This window comes from Ruditapes philippinarum, unplaced genomic scaffold, assembly GCF_026571515.1.
Source record: "Ruditapes philippinarum isolate M1 unplaced genomic scaffold, ASM2657151v2 ctg5607_1_1_1_1, whole genome shotgun sequence".
Taxonomy (NCBI): Eukaryota; Metazoa; Mollusca; class Bivalvia; order Venerida; family Veneridae; genus Ruditapes; species Ruditapes philippinarum.
In genome coordinates this window covers 38,627-57,575 of record NW_026859071.1, presented here as the reverse complement: position 1 = coordinate 57,575, position 18,949 = coordinate 38,627, and the positions used below count along the sequence as shown (strand labels likewise).

General features: G+C 34.8%; 1 protein-coding gene across 1 annotated transcript; it reads left to right on the top strand.

The window, feature by feature from the left end:
• Window positions 1-229: 229 nt before the first annotated feature.
• On the top strand, window positions 230-16,481 carry LOC132755103 (protein dispatched homolog 3-like). The gene is made up of 10 exons (XM_060745898.1): window positions 230-672; window positions 6,455-8,303; window positions 9,026-9,256; window positions 11,135-11,260; window positions 12,217-12,348; window positions 12,841-12,964; window positions 13,675-13,802; window positions 14,264-14,344; window positions 15,580-15,750; window positions 16,010-16,481. The coding sequence occupies exons 2-10, from the start codon at window positions 6,744-6,746 to the stop codon at window positions 16,409-16,411; spliced, it is 2,955 nt and encodes a 984-aa protein (XP_060601881.1). The 5' UTR covers window positions 230-672; window positions 6,455-6,743; the 3' UTR covers window positions 16,412-16,481.
• Window positions 16,482-18,949: the final 2,468 nt, after the last annotated feature.

Genomic DNA, 18,949 nt, shown 5'->3' with positions numbered 1-18,949 from the left:
ATCCTTAATTTTATTTTAAAACGGTAATAGCAAAATATCTTACGCGTTGACCCTATATTTTTATTCCTTCATTATCTCTATACACGCTCGACCGTGTTGATTTTTTTATAACACAATCTTTATTGCGATATCGCGCGATATTTGCACCAGATATGGACGGAAAAATAACATAGAATCGCAGACTATTAAACAAATGTTACAAAGCCATAATTACAAAGACACATTATAAAATTAAAACGAAGGAAATCGGATACAAATTGATAAGAACAGGCCGGTTTACTGGGACAGAAAGACGCAATTTCGCCGCCACCGATAGAGGGCGCCTTAACGTCATAGTAATGCTGTTTATTTATAAAATAATGCTGTAGAAGTAAAGCACACATATCTACATGATTGTATACCAAAAGTCACCAAGATCTGAGATGTTGTCAAATTTCGGTCGGATTTGAGCGTGTAGTAAACATATATCATCGTCTTAAAATAAAAAAAGTTATTTTAAAACGCTTCAGAGTTCATTAACTTCGTTTTAAGGAATTATGGAACTAGATTTGGAACCGGAAGAGAGAGACGCACGTGCGGAGTTTGATGCTATTGAGCGGCAAAAACAGCGGAGGGATGCGGAACCGCTGCTATTGTGTAAACTGATAACACAATGGCCAGTTCGAGCTTTTGGTAAGTTGATATTTTCTGTACTCTGCGTAAATATTAACTCTTTTTGATATTATAAACTTGTTAAATATTTTTTTCCAAGGAAATGTATACATGTATCTTAATGCTGAAATGAGTTTTGGGTTTGATGTGCTCTGTGGAAAATGTAATTGGTTAAGAAAGTGGTTTGTAGAAATAAGTACATTTATGTTATTTCACGTACCTGGTAAAGTTCTGAGAAAACGCATTTGGAAAGGCATTTGTACAAATGTTCAATTTTACAGTTAACCAATATCCCATGCGGATGGTGGGAGTTAAAAATCAAAGCACAGAAGGCGCTGAATTTGTTTGGGTCTCAGAATGTCAGAAAGGTGAAGGTTGTGAGATTATAAACCAATTTGTTTTTGTAAAGTGCCACAAATGCTTTCCAGCGTTTTAATTGTAGTAAATTGGCTATAAGACTAATTGCATCACTGATATTCAATTCAATGTTCATTTGACTTAACAATTTGAAAAAAAAATGAGTTGCTTTAACTGGGATTTGAAGTCCAGACCTCTTGCTTCCTAAGCGAGCGCGCAAACCCCTCGGCCACGGTGAAGTTATATGTAAACGGCCTGAAGAAAACCATATTATTCTAAATTAGGGGTTGTAACCCTTATTATTTCGACGCTAACTGTTGTTTAACACAGATGTAAATAATCACTATAAGCATGTATATCTATAAAGAATAAAACAATATTAGGAAAATTCGACCATTTGGGAACTATTTTGCTTGAAAATTAATGCACCTCTCATTTGACCATCTTTACGCAGTGATCTCCCCTGAATATTTCGGCGTTAGTGTACATATAAAGGGAAGTAACCGCTTCAAAAAAAGCGGACTACTTTCGGCATTTGCAATTAACAGTACCAGGGTCTGAAATTTCGCTACCATTATTTGTTTGGTCTGACGACCCAAACAAATAAAAACCACAAACATGTACACATACAAAAAATAGAAGATTCGTGCTCGACCGTAGGTATTTATTTGCCTTGTAAAGCAGTGAATGTCAATTTTAATGCAACTTTCTAACGGCAGCTGACCTTTATTTAAATAACAATAGATTTAACACCAAACTTTGAAATAGGTTTATTGTTTTAACAAATAAGCTGTTGAGAAATTCTTATAGTAATCAACTAATCTGATGTTTAAATTAGACAGATTAGGGCCATTCAGGGACCTATGCATTTTCAAAATCTATTTTACACCCAAGACTGTGTCTTTTTTTTCTAAAACAAAATGAGTCTTAAACACTAAATTAAATTAGGAACATGCTGAATATGGATTACTCATGTCAAATTGCATTAATTCTCACAAAACATTTTAAAAGGTTCTTTATCTTTGTTTCTCAATTGTTTTCTTTCTTTCATTCTTGTTATATTTCTTTCTTTCTTGTTTTCTTTCTTTCATTTTTTCTTTCATTCTTTCTTTTGTACTTTCTTTCTTTCATAATTATTTGTTCGCTTTTGCAAACCTCATGTTCTAATATGTTATGTGAATATTGAACCTGAACATGATATTCGCATTAATTTTGGCTTTTTTCCTCTTGACTTACCTTTCAGATGACTTTCAGTACAATCAATTGATACATTTAACCGATTAAGATAGTATGTTACTCATAAATTGAAATGCTTAAGTGATCATATCTTAAAATCTAAAGAAAAAATGTTTATTGTTAAATTGCACTTGAAACATGCCGTGTGTGTTTTATGAATACTATTAGATAAAACATCTATATATAATAACTCTAAAATAAACTTTTATTTAAAGTCTTTTTTAAGTACGTAATGTCTTAACACTGCATGTGTTTTTTTACCATTACGAGTACACATACTACACGTACATGTATATATACAACATGTACATATATATACTACATGTAATTTGTACTAAGACTAAAGAAAACAGATCTTTTTATAATAGCATACAATGTTCAATAGGGAATACGTCAAATCAATTTTTTTTAATGCGTTTATTTAAGGTCGCCGCCGGAAAGCCCATATGGGCGACCGTACACTCAAGTCGAGTCATCGTCCCGCCGAGATTTTTCGTCGATTTTTTTTCCAGCTTTATTGGTGGAGGAAGACCCCAGGTGCCCCTCCGGGCATTATTTCAGGCACGAGCGGGCACCTGGGTAGAACCACCGACCTTCCGTAAGCCAGCTGGATGGCTTCCTCACATGAAAGATTTCGACCCGAGTGAGGATCGAACCTACAGTGGTGAGGGACCTGTGATCTCAAGTCAACGACTTTAACCACTCGGCCACGGAGGCCCCCCGTCAAATCAAGACTGTGTCCACTGGACAATAGCTTGTTAAAATGATACGAATCTGCGCACACAGGGACACCATACCCATGTAAAGCTAGAAAATCGCCATATGACCTTTTTGCGCGTGACTTTAAATCCATTAAGGTTTGGTTTTTTTGGTTACGTAAATTGTTTCACATAAAATTACAATATTAAAGAGTTTGACTTGTTTTCCGTCAAAGTTCAAACTGTTTTGGAGTTATTTTTTATTCAGTATCATTAGTTTTCGGAACGTGTGGACATTGACGCTAAACAGAATGTTTTATTACCCCTCACTTTTTTCGTAATGTTAATTTCCCATAGGCCTCTGGGAGTTATTCTTACTGTTAATGCAAGTGTACCACGTGACTACGAATTTTGTACTGTTACATAGGTAACAGTATTTTTTAACAGTATAAACTCTGGTCACGTGGTCTATTTTCTAAATAAAATTAAATAAAATGGCCGCCATTTTTTTCTCGATTCATTCTTATTTTCGACGATAGGGCATCGCCGAAGTAACTATTACTCTGATAAAATTTAGTTCTTTGCACCCTAGAGTCCCTTTCGCGTATTAAATATCTTTTTGTTGAATAGTCAACAGGAAACATCCGTTTTCAACGGAAGTAATTGTAATCATAGGCACTCGGTTCCAAAACCTTTTATGATTTTGATTTATTTAAAAAAAAATATCATGTATATAAAATACTACAAGGTTTCGCAGCCACCATGTTTCAACGCAACGGAAGTACGTTGACTGGTGTACAATTTTCATTAAAAAACACTAGTTCCCGATTCGATGAATAGAGACTATTGGCTAATACGGGTACCACAATTATTGACTATTACGCCGTGGTACCCACATCAACAATATGCTTTAATTGGTGACTCGGGAGCCAGTATTTTTTTTTTAAATTGTACACCAGTCAACGCACTTCCGTTGCGTTAAAACATGGCGGCTGCGAAACCTTGTATATTTTTATTTATACATGATATGATTTTTTTTTAAATAAATCAAAATCATAAAAGGTTTTGGAACCGAGTGCCTATGATTGTAATGTAAATAATTTTGTGTCAAACTGGAACATGCAGACAATTAAAACATGCAACAAAGGATAATTTAACAATTTTAACCAGTGAAACGTTACAGATACAGTAGAGTTGGTGGACAGACAATTGAAGGATATCATCGTGATTTTCTAAATGCACTTTGTCAAAAACCATGCGAAGAATATTCTGGATGCAGAAGGATCAGATTTCACAGATCATAACCTTATAAATGGGTTAGTGTTTTGTTTTCTGAATAAAACACAGCTTATTTTATGTTTATGACTGGTAGATATCATCACTTGCCTAATGCCCCGGTCACATATACACGGATAATGTCACGGAAGAGCTACGGTCTAATCGTTCACGGATTACTACGGAAATGTGAACTTTCGTAGTCCGCTACGGTTCTAGTACGGACACACAACGGTATGAGTACGGAGTTCGACGGATTTACCACCAAAAGCCCCCGGAGAGACACGGATTATTACGGACCGACACGGTTTGATACGGAGCGACACGAATCAGGACGGACGCACTACGGATACACTACGGTCTGCTACGGTATAAGCACGGGTTAGTACGAATAAGTACGGTCTGATACGGAGAAGAACGTATTGATACGGAGAAGAACGAATTGCCACGGATCTATACGGACCTAATACATCCGTCCACAACCTCTTGCTTGCTCATTTTCAAAATGCCTAAAAAGAAAAGAACACCTAGAAAACGAATTGTAGAGTTCAATGATTTTGGCGGAGAGGACTCGGCCTAATCGCGTCCGACCCCCGAGACACATCAGGTCCGATTAAAGTGAATTTCTTGAAGGACGCTGGGTCCTCAACAAATTCGGCCATGAGAGCCTCATACTAAACATGAAGCGGTCTTCGTAAAAGTCCATCTCTAGTCTACCATCTCTTCTGTCTTCTCTTACCTGATTAGATATGGACTAGTAATCATAAATGAAAAATGTTGATCAATACTGCTTCTCTTTTAATTTTAAGATTTGCTGTTCATCTTACAATTACATTAATTATCGTGATGTTTATGTTTTAAAAATATGTAAAAAGCTTGTTAATTAATCTTATTATCACTCAAGGGCCAGCGTCCGAGGCATATGAGACACTTCGTTTTATGTAAATATTTACTCCAATTTCACGATCCAATGTTTGTAAAATATGTAACATTAAATGTTATTCTATAACTTATGAATTGTAGTACGATATTAATATAAATTTACTTCTATGCATGTCATCAAGTCCGCATTCTGAGCCATTTCAATATACAGTTGCAGCCAGTAAATATCAATTATCATTTATTAAATGTATCCGCAAATATGTCTGTTTTTAACAAGAAGGTAGTATTTATACCCTTGAAAAAGTACACGATACTTAATTCATCCGTACTAAACAGTGGTGGACCGTACCATTCCCTACCGTTTCGTGTTGCAACGCAATAAACCGTATAAGACCGTGCTAATCCTTGCCTCTCCGTAGTATAACGTATTACGATCGTGGCTTTCCGTGACAATGCCGTATGAGTCCGTATTAAGACCGTAGCTTATACGTAGGGTAACCGTACAAATACGTAGTTCTCCGTACCAAACCGTGGAAATCCTTGACAAGTTGGTGGACTACGAATCAGTACGGACTAGCACGGTTTTCGTACGGACCAGTACGTATCAGTACGTTTTAATACGGACTAGTAGGGATACGCTACGGTTGATTTTTCCGTAGCAAATTTTTGTGCATGTTCAAAAATTGTCAAGGATCGCTACGGATATACAAGGACTACTACGATTGATTACGGTTACAATACGGAGAGCTACTGACCAGTACGGGTAGCTACGGACGATGCCGGAATTAATCCGTGGCTCTTCCGTGGGCGTATTCCGTGAATATGTGACCGGGGTATTAGGAATAAAAGAAAAACAGCTTCTCATGTAGGCCTACAGTGCACTTGAAACTTGCAAGGTAAGGACAGTTTAGTTATTGCTTCTCTTGGCTCATTTTTGTTACAGTTAGATTTAGTTGACAAATTCAGATTATCACAGTATTTGTTCGGCTACGCCTCGGGTAACAGTATTTTCCTCGGGATGATATTTTTACTGTTACCCACAAACCCATGTGTTATTTATATATTAATCACTATCTCCGATGTCAATGTCTTTTCTGACGTGTTAAATATCCCGACAACTACATTTATATATTTATAATAACATTTATATTCCTATAATTACAGCCAAAGTAGGTCACTGTACAGCGGTCAATGAGAACCTAAATGTACAGATTTTTAGCCCACAAATATCACAAAATGTCACGTGAAATACATAATGTAGGTACCGGGGTAGTATCAGTGTGAGCCAATACCCAAACTAACTACATATTTCATATACAAAATAAAACAGTCATTCAATTTTCTGTTATTTTCAGTACTGACCTTGTCAGGACATATTGCTATGATCGCAACTACAGGGATCTTATATCTATCCGGATATGACATCATGCCCTTGTGTTTGGACGACGTCCCTATGCGGCTAGTAGATGAACCCTGGGACGCTCGATGGTTCGCTTGGACTGATCGGACAAAGTATGACGGTTATTATACTCGGGGCGGTACCAATGCTGGGTTTCGAACTTCTGAAGCTTGGTATGCTTCCATGGACATGTTTTACGAAGACGTTGATGGTGATAATATTTTCACGAAACGGTCGCTTTTGAAATGAAGAAAATTGAAGACGATTTAATGAACGCAGATGACTACACAAAATTTTGTAAACTCGATCATCAGACCCGACAGTGTGTTAAACCTCAGTCCGTGCTAAGATATTTTGACGGAACGTTTGTAGATATAGACCCTGTATTCAATGATACAGCATTTGAAAATGTTGATAATGTTCTGTATATGGCCGCAACACACAACGCAACAAGGGATGGTTTTAGATTTTTTCTTGCAATTAAGCACGAGACTACACAGAATACAGTGACGTCAAAGATGACGCGTTCTATCGTCTCATTTGGGTTACCACACGAAGAGTACGGCTCCAGTGACTACGAAATGGAAGCCGAAAAGTTTTCCGGCGACAAATTGAAACCAATTCTTGAGAAATATGAAGATACGTCTGAATTTAAGTTTTCATATCGGTCCGAGGCTATTTGGATGTACAGCGCAAGAAACCAAGCCATGGAAGACGTGCTCTGGGCGGGGGCAAGCATGGCGTTCATATTTCTTGTAATTCTGTTGCACACGAGGTCGCTTTGGATAGCTGGATTTGCAATTTTAAGCATTTTTGCAAGTTTCTTTACCGGAAACTTGATTTATAATTTAGTATGTCGTTTCGATTACATTGGATATTTCCACATCCTGTCACTTTTTGTCATTCTAGGAATTGGAGCAGACGATGTGTTTGTGTTTTACGATATTTGGCGGAATTCCGCATGTGACGAGTATCTGTCAGTTGCTCACAGGTTATCAGATTGTTATAAGAGATCAGCTTTTAGTATGCTTATCACCTCACTTACAAATGCCGTTGCGTTCTTATCAACTGCAATATCACCTTTACTTGGGACAAGGTCATTTGGTGTATTTTCAGCTTTATTAATTGTCGTAAACTACCTCTCAGTCATACTTTACTTTCCGACAGTTGTTATCATGTATCATACTTATTTTGAAAAAGCAACATGGCCGTGCTGTTATCCGTGGCAGAAGGGTTCCGATCATGAATCCGCAGACGATAAAAACGACAAGAAGGAACGCGCTAAACATTATAGTAAACCGGATGTTGAAAGTGAAAAGCATGAAGATGAAATATTTGCTTCAAGAGTGAATCCAGTATATGAACCGGATGTACCTGTAAATCAAAACTACCATTGGTCGAGAAGTTTTGACGATAACCAAATACCGCCTAAACATCGATCGGGACAAGAAAATGGTTATCAGTCATATCTAAGAAACGGTGATTGGCGAATAACAGGTAGTTATCGGCTTTATTCACCAGGTCATACGCAACAACCAAAAAGAAACCGGCAAGCGTCAAATGATCGAAAACAAAACGGCGTGATGGTAAATAAGATTCAAAATCACGTGTCATATCTTGACAGTAAATCGAAAAGTTTATCTAAAAAGCGGAAAAAGAAGTCGATATTTGTTCGTTTCTTTCGGAATTATTATTTCCGATTTGTGACACACAAGGTTATAAGATGGTTGATTATTCTTGTACTGGCAGGAGTTTTGGCTTTCTTCATCTACCAGGCTTCACAAATCGAGCCCGATAATAAGCTGGTAAGTGCGTGCATATTCAGTATCTAGAGTCATTTTCATGGTGCAACTCTTAGTTCGATTGAGTTATAAACGTTTTAAAAACGCTTTTCATTTTAGGATTTGTGGACGTGTTTTTAGGCAGAATGTTTATTCAAAATGATCTGAAATTTTGCACAGAAGGTTTTGTATCTACATCAAGTAATATAAAGAATATCGAAAAAATAAATTCCAGATCCGTTATGTAAAAAAAACACCCTCAGTCGAGTCCATCTAATAATGAGTCTTAATGAGGTTCTAAAGTTTATTTCCGTTTGAGACTTTGAGGCGTGGTTGTAACATAACATAATTTTAAAGCGGCCTTCAGTTTTTCTAAAGGTTAAAATATGTAATATCGTAGAACAGAATTAAGGTGTAAAGTGAATTTTGCCGACGATAAAATACATATACAATAAAGAAATCCCTCGTTACCTCTTAAGAATAGCGGACAATTCGTTCCCAAATTTTCTATTTTTAGAAATGCGATATAAAGAATTCTCAGGACTCTGTTTTGAAGAAGACTTATCACAAATAGATGCACTTTTTTTCAAAATAAAATTACTGAAAACTTAGTTTGAAACAACACATAATTGTTTTTTCGAAAAAAAAAAAAACAACAGAAAATGAAAGCTGAATGCCCATTTAATGATGTACATGTACACACACATATAAGGCGTATCGAAATTGATTTATAGATATTTTTTTAGTTTAATATACTACCAGACGAACATCCGCACAGGAAGGCCTACTCGCATAAATTATATTCATTTTTGTCCTCACTTGGGGAAGGAACTGGTTTGATGTCCGTTCATCTGTTGCTGGGAGTTAAACAAAACGACCTCTCTATCTGCCACTTTTCAGATCCCGTGTGTACGGGAAAACAAGAATGGGACCCGGACTTCAACCCAAACTCAGAGGAGGCGCAATTGGCACTGATGGTATATTTGTTTTGCAATTATTAGTTTCTTACTATGGGTTGAAGAGATGTCTTTCGTTCATATTTAGTTTATACAAGTGTATTTTAGCTCGATTGTGTTGGAAGCTTTAAGTTAATTAAAACACTCTCGAATCCGTTCCTTGAACCAACCAGTACTTAGCGATGAGTATTAAGTTTATTGCTTTTGTTTAGGGAAACAACGGGGTCAGCAAACCTCAGGGGTTAACCACCCGGCCATGTCGCCACACATGATGTTTCTGTCCAAGATAATGATAATAATGGGCTAAACTTATCTAAACATTTTACAGAATCCATAGTTCCTAGGTAGACATGTATACAAATACAAAGTTATTTTTACAATTCTGTCAACATATGAAAATATGATAATATATATAATTTTTAAACCAAAATAAACACGACCGGATAGAACGCTAATTTTCATGAAAAAAAATTAAAATGTATGTAAAAGTATAACTTTAAAGTTGTGAGTGAACCAAAAAGTAATTTTACACTTGGCAAAAGGCACTTACAATTCAATCAATTTACCTGAGAGATGTCAAAATATACAAAAATAGCCCTTACTCTGTTCGTCACTCCGTAGTAGAAAATTGTGATTAATACTGCAAAATCTGTCATTAATTGCACACAACATGCAAATCATTACTTTAGTCTTTTGACATTTCTAAATATCATAGTACATTTTTCACAAGTTTGATTTTCTTGAAACTTTTTGGCTCATCTGGAGACGGGCAGCTTTAACGTTTTTAAACAGAGCTTTTCTCACCGAGATTATATAGGGGGCTTATCAGTTTAGTGAGGAAGAGCGGTACATAGGTAGAATACAGAACCCCTATTTCGGAAGGGCTTATTTCTAAAAATAAATACATATATCTCACCCTTAGGTGATTATGCTCTATAGACTACCCTATTTCTATTTGACTAGTGTAAGTATAGGTTATAGGTTATATACAGAGTTTTAAGAAATTAATTTTCGAGTGAACGAAGTGAAGCGAGAAAATAAGTTATATAACCTATAACCGACTTACAGTTATAGCCCCGTCTATCACACCGAGTGCACTATGTAAATAGGCGGAGTCCATTAAATCGGCTCATTTAACGTATTTAATACATACAGTTGAGTTACTATGGTGGCATATTTCTGCCACCAGATAACCATATAACTAACTAGTTAATTAAGAGGTTAACTAGTTAAGCACTGTATGGAAAATACTTCGGCAAAATTTAAACAAAATAGAGCGATTTCATTGGTAGACAAACTTGGGCGAACTGTAAATTTACTTCAATGAAAATTGAGTAAAATTAATTATTAATAAAATGAATGAATGAATAACATATTCTTTGTACAATATAAGGCAAGGTTAAGTTTCATTTGCTTTGCATTTGGTACTCACATGTCGTTCAAGTTTTAGATATTTAGGTTAAAACCCATTTACCAAATGGTTGTTATAATATATAGCGTTCCATCGGTTTATGTACATCAATCTTAATCTTTTTGAAAATACATGTAGAGTTTTTTCAATTTATTGCATGCAGATTTTTTTTCTTTTTTTTCATTCTTTTCAATTAAAGGAAAACTTTTATACAACCCTAATGTTGTTATATTTTTCTGATCCCATCACGCGCTCATTGATAACAATATGAGTGTGCGTTATTATTGCAGGGCTTATGTGAGAAACTTTTATTATTGCAGGGCTTTGTGATATTGCAAGAGTTTTGTAAGAAACTTAAATTATTGCATGGATTATATGAGAAACTGTCATTATTGCAGGGCTTGTGTGAGAAACTTTAATTATTGCAGGGCTTATGTAAGAAGCTTTAATTATTGCAGAGTTTACGTGAAAATCTTTTGTTATTGCAGGGCTTATGTGAGAAACTACGAACTTTACCTGAAGCGGAGGCCAAAGAATTACACATAAAGAAAAATCCCAACACGGGAGAATACAACATAAAATGTTTCATGGACAATCTGCAAACATTTCTGCAGGTCGTATAAATAATTTATTATCACTTTAGATCATTTTTTGTACAAAACTCATTGTAAAATATGACTTTGATGAAAAATTATTGACCTTGTTTATACGGCAATTTCATAGAAATTTGTGAAATGTTTTGCGCTACCTTGGGTTGAAAAGCTTTCGGAATGCCTCGCTGACTTTTCATATCCGACGGTTGACGGGATTGACCGAGAAGTTGCGAATGGTAAAAAAATGTAATAATATTAACTTTGATTGTTAGCGAAGCGTGTTGTAAAAAGGTCTATGTATAAAATATATAGCTTGTGCAATTTGTTTTCACAAGCGTACGCAATTCATGGAGTTCTTGTGTGTATATTTATATAATATGCCAAATAGATTTAAAAAAAAAAAAAAAAAAAAAAAACAGATTTTCTTCCTTTTGTCATTTTAGCTATATTTACAGTATAACGTTTTCATTTTTTTAGTTTCATATTTATGATCTTGAACTTAAAATAAAAAAAGAAGACATTTCAAAATTGTGTCTACCTTTTCATCATTGCGTGTTAGCTTTTTATTATACGATTGAGACAAATCGCAAACATTACAAATTGATAATTAATTTGATTATATTTAAACAGTTACAGACAAAACATTGTTCTAATATTTATAAGACTATAAATAATACGCTCGTGATAATTCGACATTTTTCGTCAATATCCGTCATTAATTGATATTAAATGAGCGTCTGGATGACTAGATCAAAATATCGCCTGCGATTGAGCCGCTTTTCAAAGTATTTTCAAGTACGCAAACAAAAGCGAAATTCATCGGATTTTTCCGAAACCTAGATTGTAAAATAAAGCTTAAATTTCAAATTAACTCACTGGACTTCAGGGTTACTTCGCCATTATTACATTTCTTAATAAATATACATGTATATCACAAACACTTATTTATAAATAAATGAAAAAAAAAAATTATGCAGGTAGAGTCCAAACGGGATGGTAAAAATTGGAGTTTACCTTTCACCAAGGAGCGGGTGGACAGCTTTATTGCAGACAAACCCCAGTTTTACAACAGCAGTGTGTTCACAGCAGAGTTCAACAATAATCTGGAAGTATGTGATTCCTTACTTCGTGATTTCTCAAATCATTTGACATAAACCTGTGCTCTATTTATGTGCTCTAAAATCTTAAAACATTTAAAAGGAGGGACTCACTTTTCAGCCCTTTCTTCCAAAAGTACGTTTTGCATAACGATTGAATTTGCTGTGTTAAGTAACTTGTTATTTTCTTAAAATATTAATTGTTATTGAGAAATAATTTTCAGTAATGTTGCTGCTGAATTACTCTTTATTGGTATTACTTATGCCTATCTGGGTCCGATTCCCCTAAAAGGACGAATGTACTTTTATCAAACATGAACGAAAGATCTGCTTTTTTGCCATACACAGTTGCTAGGTGGATACTTATGAACTGGCAAAACACTCTACGTATGAACTGTACATATAACGCTAGGTGATGAAAATGAAGATTATTCTTAATGATGCCTCTCGACTTTATTATGGCAAAATAATAAAAAAAATCAGATTTCTACGATTATATTTCAGGTTGCAATATCGTACTGGCTAACAAATAAATATACAAATGAATATACTAGTGACTTCTACAAGTTCGATCAGCTGATTGGAGAAAAAACTGGCCCCTTTAGTTCACCTGTCATCAATAAAACAGGTATTTATTATAAAATGTATATATGATATATACGAAAATACCATTTAAAACTCGGTTCTTTTATCACACTTTACTGTCTGTTACATGGAAAATGTATGGATCATTTAGTTTTAAAGGCAAGTGCTAGTTCAGTCTGTCTACACGACTCCTATGTTTTACACCATAACTTTCATTTCTTAACTCCCTCTTGTGTAAAAAGAATCCTGAATCGTTTGAATTTAAAATACACACATGATAAATTGACAATTGATTTTATGATGATAAATATATGGTAATAAAGTCGATCCTTCAGTAGTTTTGGGTTTTGTATATCTATTATGCACACGTTTGTCAAGATGATTAAAACTATAAATTTTAAGATATGCCTACTTAAGACAGAAATACATGCATTTTAAAATTGATCAGTATATATCTATGTATGCACACATTTCATGTACATGTATAATGGAATATCTTTAGATATATTGTTGTGTTACCAAAGTACTAAAAGTAAAAATAAAATATATTATTAATTTTTTTCTCTATATATCAATGCTCTATTTATTGACGATTCACAAAATACAGAAGTCAAATAAATTGAAATGGGAGATAACTGCACCGAAAATCTTAAAACTTCTCTCAGCGGTAACTTCCCTTGTACAAATGGCGTAAATTAAGGGGACGTCACTGTGGAGGATATTGTATATTCTAAAATTTTCTTAATTTTCTAGATATGATGTACGGAAATGATTTGAAGTTTCTTGCAATATCCGTTGGTACTGATATACAGGCGATGTTGCTGGGTTATAGAGAAGGTGACCCGATAATGGAAAGTTGGGAACAATTTCTCAATAAACAGGTATTTATTTTTCCTGTGAAATTTTGGGTTACTTTCTTTTCTTTTCCATCTGGGACAAAAAATAAATATTTTTGGTCCAAGTTTCAATAGATAATCAGCTAAGATTATACTACAGAAATTTATGGACGAATAATGATGACTCTTCTTCACTGTTTCCAGAACACTTAGCTGAATCCTTACTTTTCGTCTGCTTCCACCCCCACTCCGGCCCACCTCACTTCCGGGTCAGTGCGTTGTTATTCTGGCGCCAATTTACATGTAGCAAGGGATATGCCCAGTTATAAGCGCTTTAACATGTTTTTTATGTGTCTAATTTCTCAAAAGAGAGGGGTGAGTTGTAATTTTGGTGCATTTGATTATTGGATAACGTTTAATGGAAAAGAGCGATAAAAATACATTCTACGCTCGTACATTACGGTTTTATTTTACATGTGATAATAGTATACTTTTTGTAATTAAAGCTCAACAATATGCCGAAAGGATTGAAAATTGGATTTCAAACTTCATCGCATGAACGTTGGATCTGGATTACAAGACAAAGGGTAATTTTTTTCACTACAGATTTATTATTTTCGAAGAGTAAAAGAAAATTGGTTTTCTGGGAATGTTTCAGTTTAAGTCTGATTAAGCGCCATCTGCTGTGAAGTATTCTTCTCTCAGTTATCGTCCGTCTGCATGCGCATCATATATCAATAATTGCAATGGATTTTTGCATTCGTAAACTTTTACAAAATCTCGTATTAGAAATAATTTTCAAATCATAAATCAATATAAACTGAACAATAGTAAAAGAGTAAAACCATTGGATGTACGAGGTGTGTTCTTGAAGTTCTTTGAGAAGAAATGAAAACACACAAGTTTTCGGTTTATATATCGTATACCGTGCACATAATTGGTTCGGGCGCTGATTATTGTTTGGCTCAAGCTGATTCATGCGCATGTCCAGTTTCGGTAATAATTGCCAGAGGGACCGCGTTAAGGGTGAGAGCACGACGAGAGTGAGGTCACTATATAGTCTAACCATCTTAAGTTTTCTCGTTGTCTGACCTAACTACTATGACCATAGTAGCTCTCGGACCCTCCAACACCGATACATATGTAAAATATATCGAAGAGCTGGCCCGATAGGGCTTGCTCGCACAGCGAGCTTTACGGTAACGCGAGTACCTGCTAAATAGTGATGGTTCGGAAGTACTAAATTGACACATCGCAACTTTTCGAATTACAGGATAATGATAAAAGCCAAAGAATTCTGATTGAATACGGATGCGTACCCTGGTGTCCTGCGCATTTTTATAGGAACCATAATAGGACAGGGAACCAGAATAAACGGAAGCAGTGCATAAATACCGAATGACACTTTTAAAACGGAAAATGTAGAATAAAAATGAACGATATATTTAAATCGTTAGGATTTGCCTAATTTCACATTACCCGAACTATACTCTGATTCCCTGTCCTATTATGGTTCTCATCTGTGTTCTTTGACGAGTGGATTCAATTTTGATATCATATAAAACATAAAATTGCCGTATATAGTGTGTGGTTGTGTTGAGTGTGGCAGTTCTATGTGTATTAAAAACTAAAAATGTGTAGCCGCCAATAGGTTTAGATTATAATGTACTATTATTTCTGTAAAAGAGCTCGCTTTGAGGCTTTGCCTTATTCACATGAATCCACATACATAAAACTTTATTAAAATTACAATATAGTAAATGAGAACACTATTACCAAAATACCCTCCCAGCAATCAACACACTTCCGGTGTATATTTCAGTTGCTCGTGGATAATGCCATCTACGGTATCGTGATAGGATTGTGTCTGGCGTGTCCAATTCTGATAATTGCCACCGGAAACGTGATAACCGGACTACTTGCCACATTTTCTCTGTGTTGTACAACAGTGTGCGTCATAGGTGTCATTGTGCTAGGAGGCTGGAAATTGGGGGTAAGTCATCTGAAAATTATCATTAAATACTAGAACTGTATGGTAAACAAGTGTTTAGTTGAGTTCACCAAGTGTTCGGTGCATTATTTGTCTATTTAAAGTTGTACGCCTTCCATATTATATATTAATCATATTTCGGAAACAAATTACGAACACTAATATTTTCATTTAGCTTTTTTTTTCTAGCGTATGAATTTAGAACTTCATTCATAACGGAATAATTGTGCAAAATTGTGTGATGCATATATTATATTTACAGATGATAGAGGCCATGAACATGTGTATGGTCGTAGGTTTATCAGTGGACTATGTTGTTCATCTCGCGGAAGGATACACACTCTCGCTACATACCGGTCGTCTGTCACGTGTCCGAGACATGTTGGATTTAATGGGCGTATCAGTATTCTTTGGGGCGTGTACGACTTTAGGTGCTTCGCTTTTCATGTTTTTCACAGTTCTTTCGTTCTTTTCACAATTCGGAACATTCCTGTTTTCAACAATCGGATTTTCATTAGTGTTTTCAATGGGTCTTTTTGTAACACTTCTTGGTATAATTGGACCGGAAGGAAACACCGGAAATGTGCTGGCGTTCTTTAGACGGGTTTGTGGTGAGAGAAGTCGGCGCCGAAAGAGCAGACGAGACGCCAGGCAAAATAAATAAACACAAATTAAGCATTATATTTCATATAATTTTATGATTATATAAGAATACAGACATATGTCCCTTGCGTTGTGAGACATGCAGACACGGACTTTGAATGAAGCTATCCAGATAGCTTACAGTACAAAACGTTGTTCTCAGGTGCTCGTCCGTGCACGTACAGGCACCTGAGATCTTCCTCCTCCGGTAAAACTGGAAAGTCGCCACATGACCTCTACTGTGTTCTTGCGACGCAAAAACCCAACCAAACAATATACACGAATATATCAGTGTGGTATCCATGAAATTATCTTGCCCATTTAGCGACAATCTCGGTATTCATATACACATGCATCTTGTCCAAATAGCGACAATCGTATATTTTATACATTTTTAAATTAATTTAGCTTTCAAAGAGCGTTCCATATTGTTTTCATAGTGCTGTTCAGTTTATAACACCTAAATTAAAAGATGATGAAAATACATGTATATTAATTGATTTTTATCTTAATAAAAAAAAGAAATTGTGTTCAATTATAATTTCGTCTTACGGATTGTGACATATATGTATTATACGTTCTTGTGTAAACGACTTTTTGCTAGCAATACGGGTTATATACACCGGTTAGTTTTCATCTGTTTATTCTGGGTCATATAATTCGTTAAAATGGTTATATAAACACACGTTCGTGGTTTATTATTCGATTTCTAAACACAAACATTACGTTTTTTATTTATCAGTTGATGCTTTTATACAAATATTTATCAATATGGTTTATATATACATAAAAAATACATGTACGTATGTTCATTATATTGTTATTTGATAGTACATGTAATCTGTTGTGCAATATTTGGTACCTCTCTGATCATTTATACAATGACACCCTCATTGGCTAATATTCGATATATAACCATTATGACACCTACTACATTTGGTGTTTTTACACTCTTTACAGATATTTTGATCCCATGAAAAACTTGTTAAGGTGGTTCTGCTTCGTCAGCCATGTTTGTTTTCACAAAGTCTATCCAAAGTGAAAGTAGGCCAAAATTCATATAACAACAAAGCTCACATTGTTATATGATGAGCCATTTGCAAGTACACTTCTAGTTCTATATTTTAAAGACTATTTTAAACAAAAATAAAAATGATAACAATGAGAATATTTACCTTGAATGGGCCAGATTTCTGAAGACCAAAAACATTCTGTTGCAAAGTTTTATGCACATTTCATGAATGGCAAAATCCTTTTTAAAGTCTGTTTTAGTGCCTACAAAAGCTATTTTTACAGAAAATACAAAAAACTTTTAAAATCATAAATCTTAGGAAAGTACGGTAGTTTATCTGACCTTGAAAAAACATGGCCACCATGACATGTGTAAAAAAGTAGTACCATGAAAATAAACATCATTTACCTATTTTTTGTGTACATGACAAACAGACACACTTCACTGTTACACATAAAAAGGTTAGATTTTAAAGTTTGATTGTGTTTTCATTTTAATTGTAGTTCATAAGACTATAAATGATGATTGTTTTCTTGCACTACTTTTTTACAAAAAATAATGGAGACCATGTGCTTAGAAGGACATGAGATACGGATTTATTTGGAGTTTAGTTTTTAAAGAATTTTGTATTTGCTGCAAAAAATTGCTTTTGTAGGCACTAAAACAGACTTTAAAAAGGATTTTGCCATTCATGAAATGCGCATAAAATTTTGCAAAAGAATGTTTTTGGTCTTCAGAAATTTAGCCCATTCAAGATATTAAATATTCTTATTGTTATCATTTTTATTTTTGTTTATAATTGTCCTTAAAATATTAACCTGGAAGTGTACTTTCAAATGGTTCATCATTTAACAATAAGAGTTTTGTTGTTATATGAATTTTGGCCTACTTTCACTTTGGACAGACTTTAGTGAAAACAAACATGGCTGACAAAGCGGAATCATCTTAACAATTTGTTATGGTTGTGTGCATAAACTTGAAATTAAATGTTTATTTATAAAACATATAGAGTTAATTTTATAGTTTGTCATAACCAATATGTAAATGAATTTCGTTTTGATATAGTAATTTGAGGAGGGCTTTAGCTTTCAAAAAAAAGTTGTTTTGTTGTTGTTTTTGTGCCTTTTTTGCTCACTTTTTTACAAAGGATCAAGAGTGAGCATTCATGCTGGCAAGTTGTCGGAAGCCGTCCGTCGTAATTGACAATTTCTTCAATCAGATTGTCCCCGGCTATAAATCATAATTCTTATCAAGGGCAATTTCATTATACATCATCTCCTCATGCTGGATTTTGACCAAACTTCACAGAATACCTGGTACGTCATTTGGCATATAGCATTAACTAGTTGACGACTACGAAACTTAAACAAATCATGCTCTTCCTCAAAAATGGCCTCGCTGTTTGGGGTAAGGGGTCACTAACCTTACACATACTTACATATCTAGAAAAATCGTCTCCGCCATCGAAACTTCAATGGACTGATCGTTGATATTTGACCTGTTGCGTCACAACATCGATCTCAACAAAATTTAAGGTGTAGTTACTTT

Excerpts from the sequence above, each read along its gene's own strand:
- LOC132755103 (XM_060745898.1), top strand. The coding sequence starts at position 6,744 with ATGAAGAAAATTGAAGACGATTTAATGAACGCAGATGACTACACAAAA. Across the intron at positions 8,304-9,025 it reads TCGAGCCCGATAATAAGCTG|TTTAATATACTACCAGACGA; the intron begins GTAAGTGCGTGC and ends ATATTTTTTTAG. Across the intron at positions 14,345-15,579 it reads TCTGGATTACAAGACAAAGG|TTGCTCGTGGATAATGCCAT; the intron begins GTAATTTTTTTC and ends TGTATATTTCAG.